Source organism: Cervus canadensis, chromosome 16 (genome assembly GCF_019320065.1).
Source record: "Cervus canadensis isolate Bull #8, Minnesota chromosome 16, ASM1932006v1, whole genome shotgun sequence".
Lineage (NCBI taxonomy): Eukaryota > Metazoa > Chordata > Mammalia > Artiodactyla > Cervidae > Cervus > Cervus canadensis.
In genome coordinates this window covers 19,341,258-19,366,967 of record NC_057401.1, presented here as the reverse complement: position 1 = coordinate 19,366,967, position 25,710 = coordinate 19,341,258, and the positions used below count along the sequence as shown (strand labels likewise).

At 40.3% G+C, this 25,710-nt stretch overlaps 1 protein-coding gene across 11 annotated transcripts in view; it reads right to left on the bottom strand.

The window, feature by feature from the left end:
- The window catches only part of PDE4D (phosphodiesterase 4D), a 1,564,543-nt gene that overhangs the window by 44,949 nt on the left and 1,493,884 nt on the right, over positions 1-25,710 (bottom strand). For 10 of the 11 annotated variants that reach the window (XM_043488571.1, XM_043488573.1, XM_043488569.1 and 7 more), the window contains one exon: positions 12,858-12,970. In XM_043488571.1, the coding sequence (XP_043344506.1) occupies positions 12,858-12,970 (113 nt within the window). Of the gene's footprint in view, positions 1-12,857; positions 12,971-13,056; positions 13,797-25,710 lie in introns of those variants that run through there. The other variant, XM_043488580.1, reaches the window with a different exon arrangement.

The following is a 25,710-nucleotide window of genomic DNA, read 5'->3' as shown; positions in this document are numbered from 1 at the left end:
TTCATTATTTTTCTGAAGCTTGAAAAAGAAACCTAGCAAATATAGAATAGAATCTTTTTTGGTCAAAGAATGTACTCTTTTTCTAAAACTTGAACCTGATGTAAAGGCATAAACAATGAAAAGTCGCCTTACTAAGAAATGCACTTTTCTTTGTAATTCTGTGTAATTCAGTATAATTTATAATTCTTTAGATATACACATGATAATTTTATTTGTATATGATTCTTTATAAAAAAATAATTCTCCACTGTAATGAAATAGCTGTTCTTTCTTCCTAATGAGTATGGACTGGAATGATCAGGTAGAATTAGGACACTTAGCAAAAGGAAAATACTTTGATATATCCTCTCAAAATATTTTGGAGAGCATTATTTAAGACGCGTTTATTCATATTTTGCTCTAAAACAAAAGACAAAGAGACCAAAACACTGCTATGCCAACAATGGAAAGCAGCTTTAAAAAATCAGCCAGTTATTTTTTGAAATGAAGAAGACAGACATCAGCCTGGACTTACTCCACGACATCAGCCTCATCTCTGCCTGGTTGCTATGGACACATCCCTGTCAGGCCTGTGCCTGCTACTCTCCAGGCCTGTTTATGACAGGCTGAGAAGTTTCCTATTATGGTGCCTATGTCTGCAAGCACACTGCTTGCCAGCAATAAACGCCAGAGGCTGCCACCATGGGGATTACAGTACAGCAGACCAGAGATGCTGCCGGGAACCCAACAGCCTGGGCTCCCAGCTGCCTGGGTAAATCTGCACAGCATACTCCCCACCAGGCAAAAACCCAACAAGCACACCCTTTCTTCCCAGGCTAGCAGGGAGAGTATTCAGATGTGCGTGCATGCTAAGTCACCTCAGTCGTGTCCAACTCTTTGCGACCCCATGGACTGTAGCTCATCAGACTTCTCTGTGCATGGGATTCTCCAGGCAAGGATACTGGAGTGGGTTGCCATTTTCTCCTCCAGGGGATCTTCCCCACCTAGGGACTGAACCCACATCTCTCACATCTCCTGCATTGGCAGGCAGGTTCTTTACCACTAGTACCATCTGGGAAGCCTAATATTCAAAGCCAGATACGTCATTTTTACTGGGAACAAACCTATAATAAGAATGTTATTGCTACAACAGGTACAGAGAAGAGAGAATAGCTTAAGGCCATCACTATGACTTGTATGGCTTTTACCTATATAGTATTAATACAAACTTTTAATTTAAATGAGATGAGACTAAATTCACTATAAACTATGCTATAATTTCTGATGAGCATGATGGACTGAGATTTTTATATGGGCAATGATCAGGACTCTGTCAATAACAGAAAAACCACTTTCCTACAAAGGCATCAACCATCATGTACAGACTCTAAGGCTGTAATCCAAAGTGGAGAATGGCATTTACATTAGCCAATGCCACACATACAGAACAAATTTATATGACCAACTACAAAATAATACATTGACATTCACTAGGTTTGGGCTAAAAGCCATACAGAACTCATCAGTACTCCTGGTGGCTGGGTAGAAAACTCATTGGTTATATACTTGAAGAGTTACTGAATCCACATGCTTATCAGAAACATGGCTTGTATTCCACTAACACATTCACAGGAAAAGAAAAAGTGTACCTCCCTCCTACAATTTATGAAAACAAGCTGAGATAAAGACTGCATACAAAACTGCAAATAACAGTGAACTACATAAGAAGTCAAGAAATTCTAACTACCCAGGTAGATGTGGATGAGTTTTGGGTCTCGTTTTCCAACTGATATTAAATAAGTCAGACAAACGATCACTTTCACCTCCTTATTTATTTTTTATATTTATTTGGTTGTGCTGGGTCTCAGTTGCAGCATGCAGGATCCAGTTTCCTGACCAGAAATCAAACCCCAGCCCCTCGCACCAGGAGAGCAGAGTCCTAGACACTGGACCACCAGGGAAGTCCCTACTTCTGCCTCTTTTAGTTCTAACACATAAGGCTTGAGTCTGAGATGAATAATACCAACTATGATGCTTTGAAATACTGACCATGCTAAATACTACCAAAACTACCAAAAAACTAAGTGGAAGGCAGAAACAAAGTATTTTTTCATTTTATTAATTTCTATTAATTCCATTCAAATGATAATTAGAAAAATTATGATAAATGTCCTCAATTATTTGAGTAAGTGTTCAGTAACTCTCTTGCAAAGACTGTGACAACCAGTAAAACTGAAGCTAAATAAAGGAAGAATTTTTATCTTCTAAAGTCTTAGGGCTTAGATGAGTAAAAATAAACTTAGTCCTTGAGATTGATCAGTGATGATTCCTACAGCACTGAGAACCAAAACCATTTAATGGTGGTTTTCAAGAATCACCATCACAATACCATTCATACAATTCACCCAATGTTTACTGAGCTTCTGTCTAGCACAGCTTTGTGCCCCATGTAATGGGGGCTGGAAAATGAGTAAGACTAACAACCTAATGTACCATGTGATGGGAATAAAACATAGAAAAAATATTGTACAGAGAGTTAACAGAACTACAAATAAAGTCCCACAGAAGATCAAAGGGAAAAGACATTTTACCCAATTAGGAGTGGCTAGGATGGGAGACAGGCTTCCTTGGTGGTTCAGATAGTAAAGAATCTTCCTGCAATACAGAAAACCCAGGCTCAACCCTTGGGTTGTGAAGATCCCCTGGAGAAGGGAATGGCAACCCACCCTAGTATTCTTGCCTAGAGAATCCCATGGACAGGAGTCTAACGGGCTACATACAGTCCATGGGGTTGCAAAGAGGAGGACAAAACTAATCAACTAACACTTTTTTTTTTTCCCAGGATGGGAGATATGGGGAAAGACAGGACAGAAAGGACTTCATAGAGGAGGTTAACATTCCAGATAGACCCCACATGATGGTTTGATTGATAACCCTTTTATTTTTAGCAAAGTTTTTTTTTACAGAAACACTGTGAAGATAAGTAGAGAGTTCCCATATGTCCCACACCCAGTTTCTCCAATTACTAATATCTGAGTATAGGGCACATTTGTACTAATTACTAAACCAATACTGATACATTATTATTAACAAAAACGCACACAGATTTCCATCGTTTTCACTGAATATTCCTTTCTGTTCCAGGGTTCCATACAGAATACATTACATTTAGTCATTATGTATCCTTCAGCTCCTTTTGGCTGTGACAGTTTCTCAGATTTTCCTTGTCTTTGATGACCTTCATAATCTTGAGGAGTTACTAGTCAGGTATTTTGTAGAATGTCCCTCAACTAAGAACTGGCTGATGTTCTTCTCGTGTTTAGAGTGGGGTTATACGTTTTTTGTAGGAAACACCAGTGTTAGTAGCATTTTCATCAAATCACATCAAGGGCATCGACTACAACCGGCCTTATCAGAACTGCTGTCAGCTTGGATCACTGGGTGAGGTGTGTGTTTATCAGGTTTTTCTACAGTAGAGGTACTGTTCCCTTTTTCCACATTGTGCTTTTTTGGAAGGAGGTCAGTATGCCCAGCCCGCACTTAAGCAGTGAGGAGTTATGCTTTTTCTCCTTGAGAGCAGAGTACCTACATAAATTATTTGGAATTCGTCAGCACAGGGGATTTGTCTCTTCTCCCTCATTTAATTATTTATTCAATAAATTGTATCAGTGTGAACTCATGGGTATTTGTTTTACACCCTGGGTTATAGAACTAGTTTATTTTCTCAATCAAGTAATTCCAGCTGGGAACTGGGAGCTTTTTCAGCTTGCTCCTCTGTCCCTTCGCTGTGTTCCCATCAACACTTCTTTGGGGACCTCCTTCTCTTCCAGCACTACACATGCTCCAGCTCCAGTTCCTGCGCCAGTTCTAGAATCAGCTACTTCTCCGCAGAGTCCTGCTACCTTTTGTTGGAGAAGGGTATGAGAAACCAAGACGAGGGTGCTAGATGTGTTCAGTGCCCCTGGGGTGCCACTGCTTTAGGCTTTCTCATCTGACAGAGCAAGGAAATGTTTGCATACACTAGATGGTTAAGTTGCTAAGAGGACCCTAGAAAGCTATGTCCTGAATATATTATTCTTGACATTAAATATTAAAATAAGAGATTCTGTGACTGGGTTACTTTCAGTCTCATTCAGAGGAATGACAGGGTACATCCATTTACGAAAAAAAAAAATCACTGGACTATTATCCACTGTTTTAGGTATTTCTCCTAGAAAATAGCTTAGAGAGTTTTAGATATTTTGATAAAACCTCAGGCCGTTTTGATGGGCTATACTATAAAATTACACAAAGAAACAAAAGGTAAACTCCACTGAAAAGTCATTGATAGAAGAGCGAATGAAACATTCCAATAGTCCTATGTGGTTCACAACATCATTAGCCCACCATTCTCTCTCAAAAGCTCACTGGAAGCATAAGTATCAGGATGGCAAACAAACGCCTTCTCTAACCCTTACCCCACAAAAGAAGAAAAGAAAGACGATATTCCTTTAGAGAAGGACATAAAGGACTCAGCATCACTGAGCACCCACTATGTTCCTGACTCTTGTCTAGATGACTCTCATGTTTTAATTCATGGAATCATCACAGCAACTATTTAACAGATGAGGAAACTGAATCATAAAAGGTAAATTGTCCCATTTAAATTTAGTGAAAGACAGAGACTGAATCCAACCATGGCAATCTGAGTACGGGACAGTGCTCTAAATCCATAGACGATTCTGTCTGAAATCTGGCATTTTCTCCTCTAGTGGGGAGATCTCATTAATGGCAGAGAAGAAAAACCAAGGTTGTTTAAAACAGACATATCTTTCTAACCAACAATGAGTCCCCAAATGGTTCTTACTGCCAATTTAGACTACTATAACCAAAAGTATGCCTGTTGTCTGTAATGCAGTGTGGATGAAAACTTTCTCATTTTGTTACAAATTAATTTCAATGTAATTAAAAACAATTATAACTAGAACATAAAATCCATGATTGTATATAATTCTTTGCTTAAGATGACGCACTCTTGTGGACACTTACCTTTTAAAAATAAATGCTTTAAATAAAAATAACATTACAGCAGTTATGAATGTACACAGGAAGTTTGACAACCCTAACTCCAAGTCTATTACAGAACAAAAGTCACATTTTTCTTCTAAGAAATATTATGCTCTTATATTAGAAGGAGTATCTGACATATAGTTTTTCTTAATCTCTCCTTTCCAATACAGTTGAGGGATAGAATAAATTACACGTAATTTATTGAGCACCCAACATACACTACTCACCAAATTGAACTTTCTATATATCTAATGGTCTTAACAAACTTTCAATTTTATTTTCCCCTTTTATTATCTCCATTTAGAAATGAAGAAATTGAAATTCAGAGAAGTGAGGCATGTTTGCTCAAAATACTAGGTAGGAAGCAGCAGAGCTGGAATCTGAAACCAAGCCTGCCTGTCCTTTCTATTCCATAAAGATGCCATAAGCATTTCTCAGGAGAAATGTAAATGCCCTTTATCCTCATCACACACAAAGTACAGCAAAACAAGAACAAAAAGCCCAGGACATTAATAACAACAACAACAACAACAAAACCTTCACTAAAGATAAAGTATTTTCTTAAGTGTAAAGGATAATAAAGTTAACACCGTTGCAGTTGGTAATCCAACTTAACTAATTTCACAATGAACAAAGCAGAAACGTTTGTTGTTTAAGCAAATACAAAGGCTCACTACTCCTCATCTCAATCCTTGTTAGAGTAAACAAAAGAAAATGCTTTTTTAAAATGTCTTTTAAAACTAATGTGAAAAAAAAATGAAAAAAAAAAAATAATAAAAAAAAAATTAAAAAAAAAAAAACTAACGTGAGTATCAAAATGCAAGCAAGGGTACCCCTCTCTCTACTTCCCAGAGAGATCTCAGGCTAAAGTGTCAATTCAACTGTCACCGCTAGTCAGGCACAACATTACACCCGGTAGGGAAAGCCATGCTGTCACAAAATAAAGCCTAGCTATTTGCAGTTTTAAAGGATTGATCTCTTTCTGGAAAAAGAGGAAATCATATTTTACATAATATCTTATGGATTTAGTGGAAATCATTACCAGTGTTTCATATCTGCCATAATGATGTGTATCTGAAGGAACAGCTACAATCTGTGACTATCACACAGTCACAGAGACAGCTATTCCTGTCAATATCAGAGGAATCTTTCAAAATTGAGTAAAATCATTATTATCCTTGCTATTTAGGGGGAAATGTGCTTAATCTGGTGGCACGAGAGATGTGGGTTTGATCCTTGTGTTGGGAAGATCCCTTGGAGGAGGAAACGGCAACCCACTTCAGTATTCTTCCCTGGGAAATCCCATGGACGGGGGAGCCTGGCGGACGTGGGGTTGCAAAGAGTTGGACACAACTGAGCATGCAACCTTCTTCAACGTGCTTAATCTATTCATATATTGGGAAAAGCACTATTTTATTTTGGCCAAGCCTTACATTTTGAAATTAAAAAAAAAAAAAAAGACATAGTTCATAACACTCTGAGACAGAAGTTACAACTATCCTGTAATTAAATCAAAATATAAAAACTGAAAGCAATTCTCAAGGAACAACTACTTTACTGAGTCACAAAATTAAAAGTTTTTGATAATTATCTTAAGGATATTAAGCTTACTGCCATTAAATACCAATATAGGAACCAAGTTGAGGACAAAAGAGATAAATTAAGATATACTGTAATCCTTACTGCTTTAAAGTTAAAGTTAAGGGGTTAAAATTAAGGGCTTTACTATTTAATTAAACATAAACATATCTGTTAAAAAGTGCTTCCCTTCTTTCTATTATTACTTAAAAGCAAATAAAGTATTTTTTTATACAGTGACCATAAAACAACCACTTCCAATTCTTCATTTTAACTTTAAGGCTCTATAGGTACACTACATAAATCTTGGCCAAATCTACTTTTATAAAGTAGATGAAAAAGCAGAGAGCAAACTTAAAGCATCAGTATGTTGAGTTTCTATATTTATGAAAGATATTTTCTTTTCTAAAAATTTAGAGTTTTCCTTTAAGTATGTTGATTAACTCTTAACAACTCTTACATGACTATGTCAATAAGTTTTAATATTTTAAAGAAAATTACTGTTATTTGCTCTTTGCTCTTCACAAAATTAAAATGCCTTTTCCAACTTTTGCTTTCTTCTCAGCAAAATTAAGCATTTATATCTTTTCTGAGCCATCTTATACTCATGTAATGCTGAAAAATCTTAAGAGTAAGCCGTTTCTTATGCACATTCTGTAGTATTCATTCCAGCACCACTTTTGCCAGAAGAAAATATATCAGCAATCACAGAAAGCTATAGTATATGTTACATATGCATTGACTATTAAAAATCAGCAGGGGGAGTAGACAGCAAAAATACTAGGAAAAAGCATCTCAGAAAAGCAATTTAATTTGCAGGCAACAGAAACATGATAGAGATCTCTGTTAAAACCAGACAAAATAAATTCCATAAAGAAGTCATATCCACATTTGCAAAGCTGGCCTACATTTGCCTAAAATGAAAACAACAACAAAAAAACCTTAAGTCTTTTTAGAAGGACACCTGAATCTTAACTTCCAGACAGACTTTCAGTTTGAAGCATTGTGTGTGTGTGTGTGTGTGTGTGTGTGTGTGTGTGTGTGTGTGTTTCTCTTTCTGACTCTTCGCGACCCCATGGACTATAATCTGCCAGGCAGAGTGTGTGTGTGTGTGTGTGTTTCTCTTTCTGACTCTTCGCGACCCCATGGACTATAATCTGCCAGGCAGAGAGAGTGTGTGTGTGTGTGTGTGTGTGTGTGTCTCTTTCTGACTCTTCGCGACCCCATGGACTATAATCTGCCAGGCAGAGTGTGTGTGTGTGTGTGTGTTTCTCTTTCTGACTCTTCGCGACCCCATGGACTATAATCTGCCAGGCAGAGAGTGTGTGTGTGTGTGTGTGTGTGTGTGTGTGTGTGTGTGTGTGTGTGTGTGTGTGTGTGTGTGTGTGTGTGTGTGTGTGTGTGTGTGTGTGTGTGTTTCTCTTTCTGACTCTTCGCGGACCCATGGACTATAATCTGCCAGCAGAGCAGTGTGTGGGTGTGTGTGTGTGTGTTGTGTGTGTTTCTCTTTTGACTCTTCGCGACCCATGACTGCAGGCAGAGAGTGTGTGTGTGTGTGTGTGTGTGTGTGTGTGTGTGTGTGTGGTTTTTCTCTTTCTGACTCTTCGCGACCCCTATGGACTATAATCTCCAGGCAGAGTGTGTGTGTGTGTGTGTTTCTCTTTCTGACTCTTCGCGACCCCAATGGACTATAATCTGCCAGGCAGAGAGAGTGTGTGTGTGTGTGTGTGTGTGTGTGTCTCTTTTTCTGACTCTTCGCGACCCCATGGGACTATAAATCTGCAGGCAGAGTGTGTGTGTGTGTGTGTGTTTCTCTTTCTGACTCTTCGCGACCCCATGGACTATAATCTGCCAGGCAGAGAGAGAGAGAGAGAGAGTGTGTGTGTGTGTGTGTGTGTGTGTGTGTGTGTGTGTGTGTGTGTGTGTGTGTGTGTGTGTGTGTGTGTGTGTGTGTGTGTGTGTGTGTTTCTCTTTGACCCCATGGACTATAATCTGCCAGGCAGAGAGTGTGTGTGTGTGTGTGTGTGTGTTTCTCTTTCTGACTCTTCGCGACCCCATGGACTATAATCTGCCAGGCTCCTCTGTCTATGGAATTTTCCAGGCACAAATACTGGAGTGGGTTGCCACTTCTTACTCCAGGGGATGTTCTCCACCCAGGGATGGAATCCACATCTCCTGCATTTAGCAGGTGGATTCTTTACCACTGAGCCACCAGGGAAGCCGCTTGAAGTATAATGGCTTCAAGTAGGTTCCAGTAATGCCAAGCCTCAGAACTGCCCCCAATTTAAAGAAGACCAATTCATTTTTATAGTGATATATTTGGTGGTGGTGGGGAGTTGGTTAAGATGATTTTATTTTCCCCTTCAAATATCGCCACACTTGCATTGAAGGTCTGGTGAAATGTGCATTGTTAGGTCACAAGAGGATACAGTTCTGTAGCATAAACTTTGATGCTGAGATTCCTGGCCTACTCTCCTCACAGCCTCAATTTACTTTACATGAGAAAAAGGTAACCAAAAATACTGTGAAACTATTTGGCCTTTAAAATAGTCTTAAAAGTTACTTTAGCTTTGCAAAATTTTTACAAAGGATGGAAATATACCTACCAATCCCACATTATGTTTAATATTTTCTAAAAATTAATAAGTGCTGTATTTTCATTTTTAGAATAAAACAGGAAAAATATTTAGCTCTTCTGTTTGGAATTCTGTAGCTGAAATTTAAGAAAAGATTAAGCTTTTAATTAGAACTTCAAAATGTTTATGCCTATATTATGCTTAAGAAAGTATAAACACTTTTTGTAATATAGAAATGTGTCCTATAGACAGAACTGTATTATAAAAATTAAGAACTGGATTATAAAAATCTGTGAAACTTAAAATACCAAGCATAGATTACAACTGAATGGTTAAAAAAAAAAAAATTTAGCCAAGTAAGCAATAAATCAAGTTGAACCTAAACCTCCAATAATACTAATAATGATACACATAATGCATGTCAGACATTATTAGCTAGCTATTTTATACATATTCTTTAGAACTCCAACCTTTCAAAACAAGTATCATTGTGCTCATCTTATGCTAAGGAAACCAGCTAAAAAAATTTGTCATTTCTCTAATGTAACTCAGCTAGTAAGAAATAAAACTGTGATTCAACTTCCAGATCTGTCTGCCACCAACGCTTTGAGACATCACCAAAACCTCTCTTAACTCAAAGAAATCTGTACAAATCTCAGGCAGATTAATGTGCTTATGAGAGTAAACGCTGTCGATTTAACCACTCAAATTAAATGCCATCTGGAGTATCTCACCCCTACTTGGTACAAGCATCCTACACGTATTATAGCCAACACTGGCATTGGCCAAGAACTCCATAATTTTCCTGTCTCAATACTATTGATAAGCATTACACACATTACAATCCCAATCAGGAGATATATCTAGTTGCTTCTAAAGCATCCCTTAAAAACTGCTAATAGTTAAGATTCCTTCTGTTCAGATTTTTTAAAATATGAAGAATCCATCAACCCAATTTGTTAAATGAGTCTGATGAATCAATTTCCTCCTTCCTCACACCCAAATCCACTTTCACAGCAAATATTTTCTCCAAATAATCACTTAAAAATCGTGATTTCTTACTAGTATTTTATTGTGTTATTTTAATCAATTGGGGCACTTTTTTTGAAGCCTCAAAAAGAGAAGAAAACAAAGAAAAATATTAAAACAAAAACTTCAAAACAAAGAAAACAACCAACACTGGTTGGTTCAAATAAGTACATGTAGAAAGAAAGGATGGTAATAAGACTAGTAACCAAAAGCAATGTTTCAGACTTATTCATTCACACTCGAGATACTCGACAACCTAGTGGACGTGTGATGCAAGTTGTCACATTTCCAGTTCAGACTTAGACTTGGTATCACTCCTGGGGACCTTTAGATCAGCTGCTCCAACTCAGTTTACAGCTCATGTGGATGTGACTTATTCGTGCCCTTGTTACCAGGCTGAAGGGTAACTTTACAACCTTTACCAAGAGCTTTTTCTTTCTATGCTAATCCGTTTTCATCTATAAAAAGTCACAGGAGCTTAGCACTTATTTAGAAATGAATGAGTTAAGAAAAAAAAAAAAAAAGAAATGAATGGCTTAGACATGAAAAGTTTAATCAACAGCCTCAGCTGAGTTGAATTTTTTTAATGTTAAAAAATAAGGATCATGTCAATACAAGACTTAAACACAGCTAGAATGACTGCATTTTGAAATAAGCTCACCTCCTACATTAAATCTGTAAATTAACTCAAAGTCTACTTAAGGGGCCTTCACAATAAAAAAGAAAAAAGAAAAAGAAAAAAATCCTTGCCTTACTTGGTGCCTTTAAAAGAAAAAAAAAATCATTTTGACTAATCATTGTGACCTCAAATTTTACTTTTTCATTTTAAAGTACAGATAAATTAACTGCTTGACAACTGAAGTCACTTACATGATTAGATTTCACGCTCATTTTTAAATTCAAACAGGTCTCATTAAGAGTATAGATTTTGGGGAAAAGTAATTACAGCTGCTGAGGTTCATTGTGCTGAAAAAGTACTGTCAAATCATCTTGAAAATATAAGCAAAGGCTTGCGCATCTTTTGGTGTCTTCTGGTTTCTCCTTTCACTACACAGAATTAACCAGGCAAGAGAACAAGAACTCAAGCCCATTACAGAATGGTCCCATTCAGCCTTCAGGACACTGGAGATCCTTAGCATATGTCAACTGCCATTATGAACCAAATTATGAAAGAACAACCTATATATTATAAAATGAATCAATGAACTAAGAATTTATTAGCTAGATGAGAACAATGGCACCTGATGCCAAGGCAGAGAGTAAGAGTAATAACCTGTCATTTTGATGAGGAATCACACCAAATTTAGAAATGAGGCTTAAATGACAAAAAAAAAAAAAAAGATACAGATTTGATCATTGGTGAGCATACGGGTAGGTCACTGTGCTTATGGGTAGGTTAGCGCTGCACATAGCGACTGGGAAGTCCTTTTTGTTTATCTGAAGCTAAACTTTCAGTTAAAAATCCTGCTGTCTATGTAAGCGCTGTCAAAAGATAAGACAATCAAGTAACTGATACGCTATAGTTTTTAAAACTGCATGAGAGAAAAACAGGTGGGATGAGAACTATAGTAAACTAAAAAAAAAAAAAAGCATAGCTCTTTGAAAAATATGTGCATGCAGATAAGCAGTAAAATAACATAACCTTCCTGACCTTGTAAATAGGTGGGCCAAAATATTTAAATATTTTTAAGGAGCAACTGTTATTAATTGCCACATGAAGTTAGTAGTTCTTACTGGCTAAATACTTCAGGCATCTGCATCCAACATGCCCATGCCTCCCAGCCCCTGAGTCAAACAATCATTAAAAACATAGATAATCCCAATTATTTCCTTACATAACTAAAGATTAAAAAAAAATAATAGGAACTCCAAAAAAAAAATACACCAAAACGGACAACACTGTACCTTGCTTTAATGTGCCAGGTGGAAGGTTGCTTCTCAGCCCACTGAACGCCACTATCCACCAAGACCAGCATCTTGGCATATATGGCACAAATGCCCCCATTGAATCATCACTGTAAATAACCTCAGAAAACTGGACTCTCCCTCCAAGATCTACAGTAACAAAGGCAGTGACCATAACCTTAACTTTGACGTCCTCTGTGAACACATATGGCCAAGCGAAACTACAAAGGCTCAGTTCTTAGAGGGTACCCTGACCCTGACACTAAGATAAATGTGGGTTAAGGTTCCAAGTTCACTGAACTCTTCTGAGTGTGAGTGCAGTAGGTGGTGACACTGACCTCTAGCAACTCTTACTTCCCACTGAGAATCCGAAGAATACCCTAAAACATGGATTGCCAGTAGACAGGATTTCGTTTCTGCTGCAAGGGCAAAGTGTCACCTAGAAGTACCCCTCCAAACATACACACACACACACACACACACACACGCACACACGCACGCTGTCTTGCGGGTATTGCAATCAAAACTATGTCAAAGTTGCTTTTGTAAAATGTTTAATTTCTCCAGAGTGAATGGATGAGAGAGGGAGGGCACAGACAGCATCAGAAATCATCTTCCAAGGGAGCCAAAATGCAGTGTGTGTGACAAACCTCTATTCCCCGGGTCCACGGGGACTGGTGGCTTCACCAGCGTGGGAATCATTAGCCTAGGGGCCTCGGTGAGAACCGAGCCGGGGCTTACCTTATTGGAGGCCATCTCACTGACGGAGTGCCTGGTCTGCAGGGTCTCTAGCTGGTCCAGACACCAGTCCAGCTCCTCCAGGGTCTCGCTGGCCAGTTTCTGGTAGGCCTCCTCTGCGAAGAGATAGGGAAAGGGGGACTCAGTTCTCAAGCGCTTCACGGGGCCGCCGGCGAGTTCAAAGGGAGCCATCCTGCCGTACCCCGCCATGCTCAGATGCCCGGCGCCCGCACATGAGGGCTGCTTCTTCATATTGCCGAGCCGGGCACCGCGAGGGGGGCCGGGGCTCTGCTAGCGGGGCGGCCGGCCTCGGGAACGCACGCCGTCTCCAGCTTGGCGTCTCCGTTCGGCGTCCAGGGAGGGCGCGCCAAGTGCGCCAAGCCAACTTTGCCACGGACCAGAACCCCCACGATGCGACTTTGAAGAAGTCCTGGTGCCCGGAGGATGGCGAAGGGGGGTGGCGCGCGCGCTCAGGAGCCCGCCCCGCGGAGGGAGCGTCTGGTCCTCGGCGCGATCTGCGCGGCGACCGGCCCGAGCCGCGGCCCCACGCCCGCCCCTCCTGCCGAGCCCTCACTCAAAGCGAATGAATCAGCCGCGGCCGGCTGCGCGGCCACCACGTTTCCTGTTTTCTTTCTCAACTCCCCCGGCGGCGGGCGCAGCGCGGCTCCATTACCGCGGCTTTCCGGGAACACTCCCCCTCGCGCCCCGCACGGCCCTCGGCGCCGCCCGGCCCCTCCACGACTCCTTCACGCCTAGATAGCCCGGGGCCACGGCCCGCCCGGCCCCCTTGTCGCCCCGCCGCTTAGCCGCCGCATCACCCCGCGCGGTCCCGCGCTGCTCGCTCCGAGGAGCGGGCGCGAGCGTGTGTTTCCGTGGGGCTGCCAGGGACCCGTGCGAGGGGAGCGGCGGAAAACCCGGCGTGGAGAACCCGCCGCCAGCTCGCCCGCCGTCCTGGGTCGCGCCCGCCGCGGGGCTCAGGCGGGACCCCACACGCACGCGCGCGCGCGCGGCTGCGCACCTGGCCCGCGGGGACCCCGCACGCCCAGCCAGTCCCGGTCGCCCCGAACCTCCGCGTCTCCATCACCCTGCGAGCTTTCCCTGGAGAGCCCGACGGGTCGCACAAACTGGGTTATTTAGGACGCGCGCAATCAGTTTCCGTGGTTTTGGATTTTAGGGTTTCTGAGGGTTTAGGATTTACCTACTTGAAGAGGACAGGGTGGTTGTGGGAATTAAAAGTATTTGTATTAAGACCAGGCTGAGTACCCAACCCAGCCCCGACGTCTAAATTTTGGGGTGGACGTAAACAAAAACATATAATGTTGTGAGCCAGCACTCCTTAGAATTCACAGATTTGACAATATGCTATATTTTCACATTCAGAATTGTCTGAGTTATCTTCAACGGCAGTGTGAATGCACCACGCCTTACGGGCATAGGCAATTTATGCCTATGTTGTTTCCTTCGTCAGAGGAACTGCAAATCAGGGAGGAGGGTGGTATTGCGAAGCTAAGGGAAAGAGTCTGAAAGAGTGTTTCTACCTATCATGCATAGAATAAAGTACAAACTTGAGAAAAGACTACATTCAAAGACATCGTTTGGCAGGTTCCATTCACAAAAACTGACCCTGGGGGAGCTCTACCGTAAGGGATCAATTGCAGAGAACTTCACTCTATTAGCCTGCAGATAAGCAAACCTTTCAGAGCAGGAAAACGTCCAAACTCCCAAGAAGAGTCCATCTTATGAAACTTCTGTTATTGTCAATTAGAAAGCATAATCTGAAAAGCTTACATGAAGTTGGTGTGATCATTTTTCTTGGTCTTCAAATCTACAGGTATCGGAGGAGAAGAAATTCTGCCCTTGAAATTTGGACTCCATTTGCCTTGAAATTTGGTCAGTGGCACAACAAAAAATTTCATGGACTGAATCTCAGGCTCTTGGGTTTTCCAGATGGGTTTTTATATAAAATTTATAAAAGTTAAAATAACTTTCAAAGTATTTGTTACATGGGCCATGTGGCTGTTATCAAGGATTCTTGAACTGTTTGCTATTCACTTTGAGAACTCTAGGTTAAAACTGCCTCTTTTATTCCACTTTTTTTTTTTTTCTGCACCGATCTCTGTAAATATTTCTTTAGGTGAACCAACACCTACCTAACCTTGCCAGGTGAATTAAAGTGTAAGATTGGAGCTTTTCCCCCCAAAAAAGGAAAAACCTTAAAGATAATCTTAAATCACAAGTATAAATTAGTTTATCTGTACAGCCTTTCCCTGATTAAGTATATAAAAATGTAACATGTTTGTTATAAAATCTGAAACAAAGATGGAATGCAGAAAGTTCCTTGTAATCCCATACCCTAAAGATCACAAGTAATCATTAAACCTATGACCATAACACATTTTCATTTTACTTACTATCTTCCACATGTAACTATAGCATAACCTAGTTGTGATGGTAGTACATGCACTATGTGGTTTTATTTTGGATTTTTCTTTCCTCTAAGGTATAAAATAAGGATGTAGGAATTTTAAGAGGAAATTAACTTATTTCAGTTGATTTGGGCCATCCACAGTTAGCACATCCAAGTGGGTTAAAGATGCATAACCATTGTGTCTAGGATTTGTTCACTGCCATCTTTCCAGTCACTGATTATATCCGGAAGCCAGGAATCCCCTTTCCCCACCTCAAAGACTTCATGTTGTGTTTCTCTCCCCTGTTTTCCAATTTTTCCAAAGTCTGAGCCCCAGGGGACCTCCCCATCTCCCTTCCTATCGTCCCCAACTTCTCAAAGCTTTTCAGAAATATAGGCCTTGGACCTAGCAGGATGTGGCTCCACCTGTTACACTTTAGTGTTTAATTTTTAATCCTAAGAGTAGAAAAGTAATTCAGCAAAGTTTCAATGCGTCAAGACAATATGCACTCAAATACCAGACCTGCTCTTAAGAAGGCAGTACAGTGACAAGAGGGACAGCTTGTTTCAGAAGATCTATTTTACGTTCCAATCATAGATTAGCGCCTCTGACAATCAGCATTTGAGCACAATAAAAATGTGGTCTGTGTACGTATTTTAGGTTCTAACTACCTTTGCATGCACTGTATAAATTGGAGAATGAAAAAAGAAAACAAATGACCAGAGCACATCTACATACCAATTAAGAAAATAATTACTAACAACAAAAAAGTTATATAAAATTGTTGCTCAAATAAAAAATTACTGTTAAAACAAGAAGAATTACTGCTGATATTAGCATAGAGCTGAGAATACTACTTTTCCCAAATTCCTAGGTTGATAGGCAATATGGCTAGCCACAGTTGTTCAGGATCAGTGTTAGAGCTGAACTTTTAGGAATTTTAACCCCAAATGTTGTTAAGACATTGAGTAACTGACCTTCTCATCCCCACTAAAAAAGCCTCAATGTGGAGTTTCCTGCTATCCACCAGGAAACTGAGTCACCAAACAACACACCTAAATGTCACCAACAGCTCGCAGGATGAAAACAGTGTGAGCTAGTTTAATTTGGGGTTTTACCAAGAACACACACTGCATTCATTAATAAAATACTTTTCTCCCCAGAGAGTAGCCATCACCGTGGCACTACCTGAAAATATATGAAAACTCTTTTATTTCCCTGTCTAAAGTCTAACTAAGTGAAGGAACTACAGAGAGAAACTGCCTAAGCAACAACTCTTGGCCAGATTCCATAACAGCCGGGCGAGGGCTCTGGAACAGCAACTGAGAAATAACTTGAGCCTTTGGAAGTCCCCTCCTACGGCAGCATCGGTTTCCTTCAAGGCCCCCTTGAACTATGTGACACCCGTGTTTCTGTTCAGGATCTTCTGTGAACAAACAGTCCTCAATTCTTGCAGGCCAGCACTTGGCTTCCGTCACTGTGATGCGATCAAGGGTTCCCCTGACACACAGCCTGAACCAGTGCCAGGAGCTCCAGGAGAAGATGCTGAAGCAGCAGCTTCCTTTTGAAAAGGGTAAAAAAAAAGTAATCGCCTCAGAGCCACAGCGGTGAGCTGGAGGTTGAGGTCGTTTTCTTGTGAAATGTTCAGTCGCTTACTTTTACCCACAAGTTACAGGGATATTGACCATTGAGGTAAAAGGATCCATTCTACGTAATGTGTGACTCTGCGGATATCAGTTTCTTTGCCAACTCTTGACTGATTAAAGGTCTGTATAAATTTGTCATAACTCCTAGACAGGCTTATTGGTGTAAATGAAGAGAACAAGTAAAAAAAAAAAAAAAAAAAGTCAGTTACTTTGGACACCATTTGCTTACCCTTAATTAAAAAAATAAATATAAACTGTAACAGCTGATTCATATTTTTCTTAAAGTTTAAAAAAAAAGCCCTTCACTAAACAGCTCTGAAGAACAAATATTAATAATTAAATACATAACTTTTTAAACAATTCCAGCTTCCTCTTTCTTAATTCCCACCCAAATTCCCTCTTTGTTCCTAAGGATGGAGTTGATAGTGTCTAAAGTAGGTAGAACTAGAGAAATATGATTTCCATTTCACCACGTATTACTCCAAGCTAGTCACTCCCTGAATCTGATACAGTAAAAGACTGGTTCAGTTTAGCGCTAACTTTTGCTGATTTCTTTTTTCTGTCTATACATTTTATCTGATGGGAAATACATGAAGGAGTTGGATTCACTTTCAATGTGTACATGTAACAGGTTTAAGCAGAGCTTGCCAGTGGCAAGCTGTTCTCATTTCCAAGTGTATTTCTGGCATCAAGTTCTTGCTTTGAAATCTTATGAAAAATATAAAATTTCACTTAGTACTTCAAAAAAACCTCTAAGGAAAAGGTATACATAATTTTGTGAGTTTTTTTCCCTATCTTCCCACTATCTGTGATTTTTTTTCCTTGGTCTGCCTAAGGCTGCAGTAGAATTTTTTTTAATGAAATAAATATAAGATTGGGTTTTGTTGACTTCTAGTACAATGGCGCTAATGGTCAAGAATCCACCTGCCAATGCAGGAGACCAAGAGTGGGTTCGATCCCTGAGTCAGGAAGATCCCCTGGAGTAGGAAATGGCAACCCGCTCCACTGGAAAATTCCATGGACCGAAGATCCTGGCAGGCTCCAGTCCATGGGGCTGCAAAGAGTCGGACATGACTGAGTACCATCACAGTAGCATCAGTAATTCAACAAACATTTATTTAGCACCAAATATGTGTCACACACTTTATTAGAGTCTGCAAAAGTGAGATGAATAAAAGAATGTGCCCCTTATTCCAGGAAAGCTTAAAGTCCAGGGGTAGAGATGGTTTTGGCATACTATATTGTAAAAAGCATTTTGAAAGAGGGAAGCATGTAGGCGATGGGAGAATAACAGAAGGCAGTTTAAATCAGAGTGGAGTGGGAGAAGGCTGGGTCCTAAAGAATGAAACAGCGGTAAGTGAAGGGGGTGGGAAGAATTTTTAAGGGAAAACATTATGGGCCTGAGTTCAAAAGATGTGTGAGTATGTGTATGTAGCAAAAGAAACTCCCATAAGTAGGACCTTGCAGAAATCCACAGACACTGGTCGTGCAAGTCTTGTCAGGCATGTGTAGGTAGGGGCTTTGGGTGGAACTTTCAAAAGGAGGAGCCACTGAGTGATTCAGAGTACTGTGTGATAGGGGATCTGATTTTATTGAGATGGAAAATTCTAGGACTCTGCAATAAATGGGATTCAGAGAGGCTAGGCTGAAGTCAGTCAGACCATGATCTTCAGCCATGTTACTAGTAGAAATAAAATTAATAACTTACAGACTATTTGCTTCTCTGATGGTTGTTCTTATCTAAGACAATCTCAGTATTAAAATTTGACAGAAGCATGTGATCTCATGATATGGCGGGCGTGAATAGGAGAATTGCCTAATGGGACTTGTGAGGGAGTAGACTTTTTGCTCTTAAAAACGAGTCTTCTGGAATCATCATCATGCTGTATTCATCATAACTGTATCCAGAATTTCTTTCAAGGAGAGTGCAAAATAATGTTTGAAAAGGTTGCAGAAGATATTATAGAAGATGAGACTTTAAGGTGCACTGGTTTGGGTGGAACTAATCTGTGGTCTCTTCCATAGATATATTTCCTATGTGGTCTCTTCCACATAGGAAAGGGGGAGAATATGCTCCCTTGGGAGTGTGTGTATATATGTGCGTGTGTGTGTGTGTGTGTGTGTGTGTGTGTGTATGTGTGTGTGTGTGTGTGTGTGTGTGTGTGTAACTGAAAGGAGTCAGCTTGGTCTACAGGATAATTTCACACTATAAATCTTCCACTCCCCTGAAACTTTAATAAAGTTACTGAAGTTACAAAATGCTGAGATAAAGAGTCTTCTTGTTTTGTTTAATCTGAGCTTAGAGGCCAGATTTGCTCAAACTGAAATGTCAGCCTGAGCTGACACCGGAGAGGAGAGACAGAAAAAGAAGAGGAAGCTTTTGGAATTCTGTGTAAGAGAAGGAAGAAATTTTGTCCAAGAAACTAGAGTTAAAACCAAGTTTAATCAGAATCTGGATTAGGGACTTTATGTGCTACATGTACCACTGTAAGTAGTATCACTCCTTGATGGAAACTGAAAAGTAGGAGGTGGTTCTCATCTCCATTCCACTACACACAAGCCATAACCCCTGGCATATCACCTAATCTTTCTTGGACCTTAATTTCCTCACCTGAGGATTGGAGATAATAACAAGAAGCCTGTAGATTATTTTAATTTAAGTGAGAGACCGTGAGTTAAATACCCTTGTGTTGCTGACCTACTAGATTCTTTTCCAGGCGCTGTGCTGAACGATGGGGATGCAGCAATGGACAAGGCAGCTCAAAGTTCCTGTGTACTCTCAGAGAGTCTACATGGTACTAATATAGTAATTTTCTTTTCACTTTAATAAATATATATTGAATAGCTGCTATGTGCCAGGTGCTGGGTACACCAAGTGGAAAGAAGTAACTTTGGGTTTCAAGAAGCTCATAGTCCGATGACGAAGGCAATGATAGAAGTTTCCACCAAACCAGGCAGTATGCACAGGTGCAGTGTCAGCATGGGGCACAGAAGGGGTCAGGGCAGGTGCCACCTACCACTGCCTAGGAAAGTTCTGGGAGGGTTTTCTGAAAGAGGGAATTCAGCCCCGAGTCTTCAGGGATGAATTGAAGAACTAACCAAGTGAAGAATGGGAGGTGACATCTGAGATAACCCTGTGCCATTGCCAGCTGGCGAATACAGGCCATTCGAGTTGGTAGAGGCAGACACCGATGCAAAGTTTGGGTCCAGCAACAGGCAAAGGTATAGGTGGACAAGTATTCATGGGGGATTTCGTGTACTATTCTGAGAATTTTTAGTTTTTTTTTTTCTGAAGGAGCCATTAAAAATCTAAGTGAGGATGTGCCGGGGTCAGATCTGTCTCTCAGAAAGATTACTCTGGGGATAGCATGAAAGGAGGGCTGGACAAAGACAAGACCAGTTAGGAGGCCCAGGATGGGAGGGGAACTGCGGGGAAGGTAGGGAGAGAAACTCTCGAGAGCAAAGCAAAAGTAGAATTTCCAAGGAGAGCATCAAGGCATGACCATTGACATTCAAAACAGACCAAACACATCCATAAGTTTGGGGTAAGATGATTTTCATTCTTAATTCACATTTCGACAACAAAGACTAGAAATGCTAGTGAGGAAGCTTTTGTCTTTGGATTTGTTTCAATAAAATAAGTATTTTGCCAAAAGGCTGAAAAAAAAAATCTATTAGAACTACGTATTTTATTTGCACTTGAATAAACATATATTGAATACCTGCTATGCTGAGTATGCCTGGCTGTGCTGAGAATACCTGGTGGTGCTGAGTACACCAAATGGAAAGAAATAACTCTGGGTTTCAAGAAGCTCACAGTCCAATGATGAGAGAGCATTCCTGTTACAACCTTAGGAAGCATTTTCATTCTCTTGGGGAGAGGGCCTATAGGAGATATCTGTGTTTCCCTAACCTACAGTCAACCTTCAGGGATAACACAGTCTTTGAATCTTTATCTCTGTCAGTTCCTACACAAAGCATTCCTTAGAGCAAGTAGGGATTTGTTTAGGTGATCTCTTCTGCCTACCCAGCTCTAATATTTATTTACTTTATAACTTCTGACACTATTTTATTTGGGTGGGGTGTCAGTTTTTAGGTTGTTCATGACTGATTAACCTGGGTGGGTCAGGTATTATACTTTAGAGGGCATTTCAGAATTCACCAGATGTCTTCAAAGGTCACATCCAATACCATGATTCTGGAACTCTATGATTTTAGATTCAATGAACACCAGGTATGGATGTTTTCTGTTTGAAATTAAGATATTTTGAGAAATAAAGCTATTGATAAATAGAAAATCTTGCTTTCTCTGCTGTATAGTTACACCCTCTACCCCTGTCCCAACAATATTCCCATCTAATACTTTGCAATTGATTGACCAATTTCTTCTTAATTTCTACAACTGCCATCTTGCCACTTTCAGTCAGATCCTCATCTATTTACTTTTAGATTTGAATAATAGCTGACTATTGGATCTTCTTGGGTTCAGTCTTTCTCACCAGTCCTATTTATAAAGTTAGAATAATCTTAAGTTCTGTTTTTAACATGTCAGTGCCTCACTCAAAATTCAGCTGTATAAACTCCCTCCTTCCTACTCTATGAATGTCATACTTCTTGAGTCCACAGAGGCTTTTTTCCAGTGGGCTTTATCATACCATTCCAGCTCCTTTTATTTACCATCCCATCTAAGACTGGACTTCCCTCATGGCTAAAGATGGTAAAGAATCTGCCTGTAATGAAAGAGACCCGGGTTCAAGCCCTGGGTCTGGAAGATTCCCTGGAGAAGAGAAAGGCAACCCACTCTAGTATCCTTGTCTGGAAAATTCCATGGATAGAGGATCCTGGTAGGCTACAGTCCATGGGGTCATAAAGAGTTGGACATGACTGAGTGACTAACACTTGTACTTTCACTTTTTCTAAGACTGCCCTTTTTAAGCCAATCCTTCCACCTAGATACAATTTGATGAACTTTGCCTCTGTGACTGTGTTTATATCATTTTTACATGTGCTTCTAGGCTTTTCTACAAGCATCTAGAACAGATCCTAACATTTACAGGCACTCAACATGTATTTGTGAGTAAATAATCAATAAGTAGGCATGCTTTGTTGGAGAAGGAAATGGCAACCCACTCTGGTGTTCTTGCCTGGAGAATCCCATGGACAGAGGAGCCTGGAGGGCTACAGTCCATGGGGTCGCAAGAGTTGGACATGACTTAGCGACTACACCACCACCACCAGGCATACTTTGTTAAAAAAAAAAAAAAGACTATTTCTTTCCAAGTAGAATTTAAGCAATGATAATGTCCTGGGTATGTCTCTCTAGCTGTATTCTAGCTCTGTCTATCTCTTATGCTCCACTTCTTGCTTTCAAAGTGTCTGTCTGATACGCTTTAACAACGACAACAGAATTCCTATAAGATTCTCCTTACTAACAGAATTCTGTGGGCAAGCAAAGTTGCGGAATGTCATACAATACATGTAGCAATCTTAATGGACATGAACCTCTCAAAAGCTAAAAGCTCTGTAGCAAAAGTGCTGGGCAAGTTCTAAGTTACTTCAGTTGTGTCTGACTCTTTGCAACCCTGTGTTTAGGGTTGTAGGCTGCCAGGATGCTCTGTCCACGGGATTCTCCAGGCAAGAATACTAGAGTGGATTACCATGCCCTCTTCCAGAGGATCTTCCTGACCCAGGGATCAAACTCGTGGCTTCCTGTGGCTCCTGCATTTCAGGCAGAGTCTTTACTGCTGAGTAAAGAATGGGTTTAATGTCATTTAATAAGTATTATTTAAATGGATTTGATCTTGGAATGCAAAAACTATCATGTCTTGAAGCATACTTTGGAAAACTCTGCCCTATACCATGTCAGGTGAGTCCGAAAGCATAAACACAATACATATGTTCTGTGGGTTCCCATATTTTTGAAATCTCTACCAAGGACATCTTAGTTGCCCTCCTCATGCCTTTGTGTACTCTTGAGAAATGACCAGAGAGTAATCATCCTCCTTCCCTTTTTTCCTTTCTCTCTCTTCCCCAGAAAGAGAGCAGTCCATAAATCCATACACACTTAGGAAGTCTCTCTGATGTGCTGGTTGCTGTAAAATATAAGAACACAAATGATTCACTGGCTTGGACCTGGAAAAGAACTTATAATACCCTGCTGAGAAAAGCAGACACATGACCAGCTGCTGCTTAAAAATGATTCAGCTTGGAAGCGCTACTGTACTTCAGGGCAGGGATCAGGAGGTATGCACTGCAGCTAATTGTTCAGGGTTCCAGGAAGAAAGTGAACTAGGAGGGAGGCGGTTTCCACGCAGTCTGTGGTTTGAATGGCTATGGGAGGAGAGAGTCAGCTGGCATTCTTTTCAGGTAGAAGAAATGTCTGGAGCCTGAATAAAGGTTCCATGTGTGGGTGAAAAATAACCTGGATGGAGTAGACTCCTTCAAGGTCGCAGAAGGGAAACAAAGTTGAATACTCAAATGTGTGGCCTTGAACTAATGAATATTGAGGGAATTGGATAAGTGCACTGGTGGCCCAGGAGAATAAAATGAGGAAGAGAGGAGGGAGATTAAGAATCCATTGCAGAAGCCCAGATGCACAGTCAGTGGCAAGCCAGGAGTTCTAGAGTTATCTTTTTTAGTGGCCTACTATGATAGTCATGAGCAATAGAAAGAGCATGACATTGGGGGCAGAGAGCTAGGTTCAAAGGTTGATTCTGAAACTTAGCAACCAGGTGGCAGAGCTGGGTGAATTAGTTAACTTTTCAATCTATCAGTTTTTTTCACTTGTAAATAGAGCTAAAAGTATATCCCAAAGAAGGCTGCATGCCCAGGCCATGTTCCATATTTTATTTGAGTTTTAAGGCTAACTTGAAGAATCATATATCCATATGCCTATTTCATTTTTGCTGTTTTCCTTTCAACTTAAATGTGTGATTTGTTGAAAAGATTATAAATATTTATCAAGTTTGTTACATGGGACACATAACAGTTGATTTTAATAGTGATCCATTTCCTCCTCATCTCTTCTTCAAATACAATTACTGAAACAGCTCTGTACATATTTTTGATACTAGTAGTAGTTAGCACCTACATCTATCTGAAAATTAACATAATAAGCAACAGTATTCATTATACCTGCTATTTTAAACAGGGCTTTCAGGATGGCTCAGTGGGCAAAAGAATTTGCCTGCAGTGCACAACACCCAGGAGATGCAGGTTCTAGCCCTGAGTTGGGAAGATCCCCTGGAGGAGAGCATGGCAACCCAATCCAGTATTCTTACCTGGAGAATCCAATGGACGAAAGAGCCTGATGGGCTATAAGTCACAGGTTCAGACACATCTAAAGCAACTGAGCACGCACACATGCTACTTTAAACAATTTAAACTGTGGTTATTGTAAAAAGCTAGATGCATGTCATTCATGTTTTACTTCATTCTTAAGATTAGCTTTTGAAAATATATAATATTTCAAGACAATGCGAACCCTTCTTGCCATCCTCTGATCTGGTAAAACCTTATTTTATATTGAGTATTTAGGTTTATGCATAAATTACACCTTCTTGATTAGAGAAAAATAGTTGAATAGCAATTTTCTTCCTATTGTCTGGAAACGTAATGGCTGCATATATATAAATATTTTTATAAATCTCTAGGGCATATTTACTAGCTAAAATTGTTCATTTAATGTATGGACATTTTGCATTGAGATCATTAAGGGTTTAGATTTAAAAGACGTTTGAGATCCATGAAAATCAATTGCTGTGGTGTGTCTTTCTGTTGACTTTATATTTTTAAACAGCATTACATATCTTAACTCTTGGAGTATAACTTTTAAGTTTCCTGAATTTTGCCATTTAGCTAACACCACTATTCTCAGTGCATCTACCATTTCCCTGGCATTATTTATTTCATTTCATATAATATTCTGTTACAAAAATAACCAATGGAGATGCTTCTAGATATTTAGGTTCACATTCTAATTTCAGTCTGTATATTTTGTTTTCATAGTTTGTCCTGGTGATCTAATAACCATGGTTCCCCACCCTGAACATGTCCTTTATTCATCAGCTTCAAGGCCCCAGCTAACCAAACCCTTCCTTTCTGGCATTCTCTGAGACCTTCCAACAAGCAAAGAATATAAGGCACTGCAACTCCTGTGGAGACCGCCATTTCTCTTCTGAAGGCCCAGACTCCACCCCTCAGAGTTGTGGGGGAAGATTAAACGAGATAAGGAAGTGGCTTTCAAACATTTTAACAGTGAACCACAGTAAGAAACATATTTCATACTATTACCAATATACTTATTTAAAGTAGTAAGTAGAATGATACCGTTGTCAATTGTGCTCATTTTTTGAAGACATGTGGGTGCTAACTCCTAATATAAAATATATATATAGAAATGTTTTGATACCTGTTCAGTTTAAAAAGGTAAGGAGGTGGAGAAAAGGATGCTCTCTGACACTGTTGATGGGAATTGGTGCAACCACTATGAAGAACTATATGCTGCTGCTGCTGCTGCTAAGTCGCTTCAGTCATGTCTGACTCTGTGTGACCCCATAGATGGCAGCCCACCAGACTCTTCTGCCCCTGGGATTCTCCAGGCAAGAACACTGGAGTGGGTTGCCATTTCCTTCTCCAATGCATGAAAGTGAAAAGTGAAAGTGAAGTCGCTCAGTCATGTCCAACTCTTTGCGACCCCAGGGACTGCAGCCTATCAGGCTCCTCCGTCCATGGGATTTTCCAGGCAGGAGTACTGGAGTGGGGTGCCATTGTCTTCTCCGAAGAAGAACTATATGGAGGTGC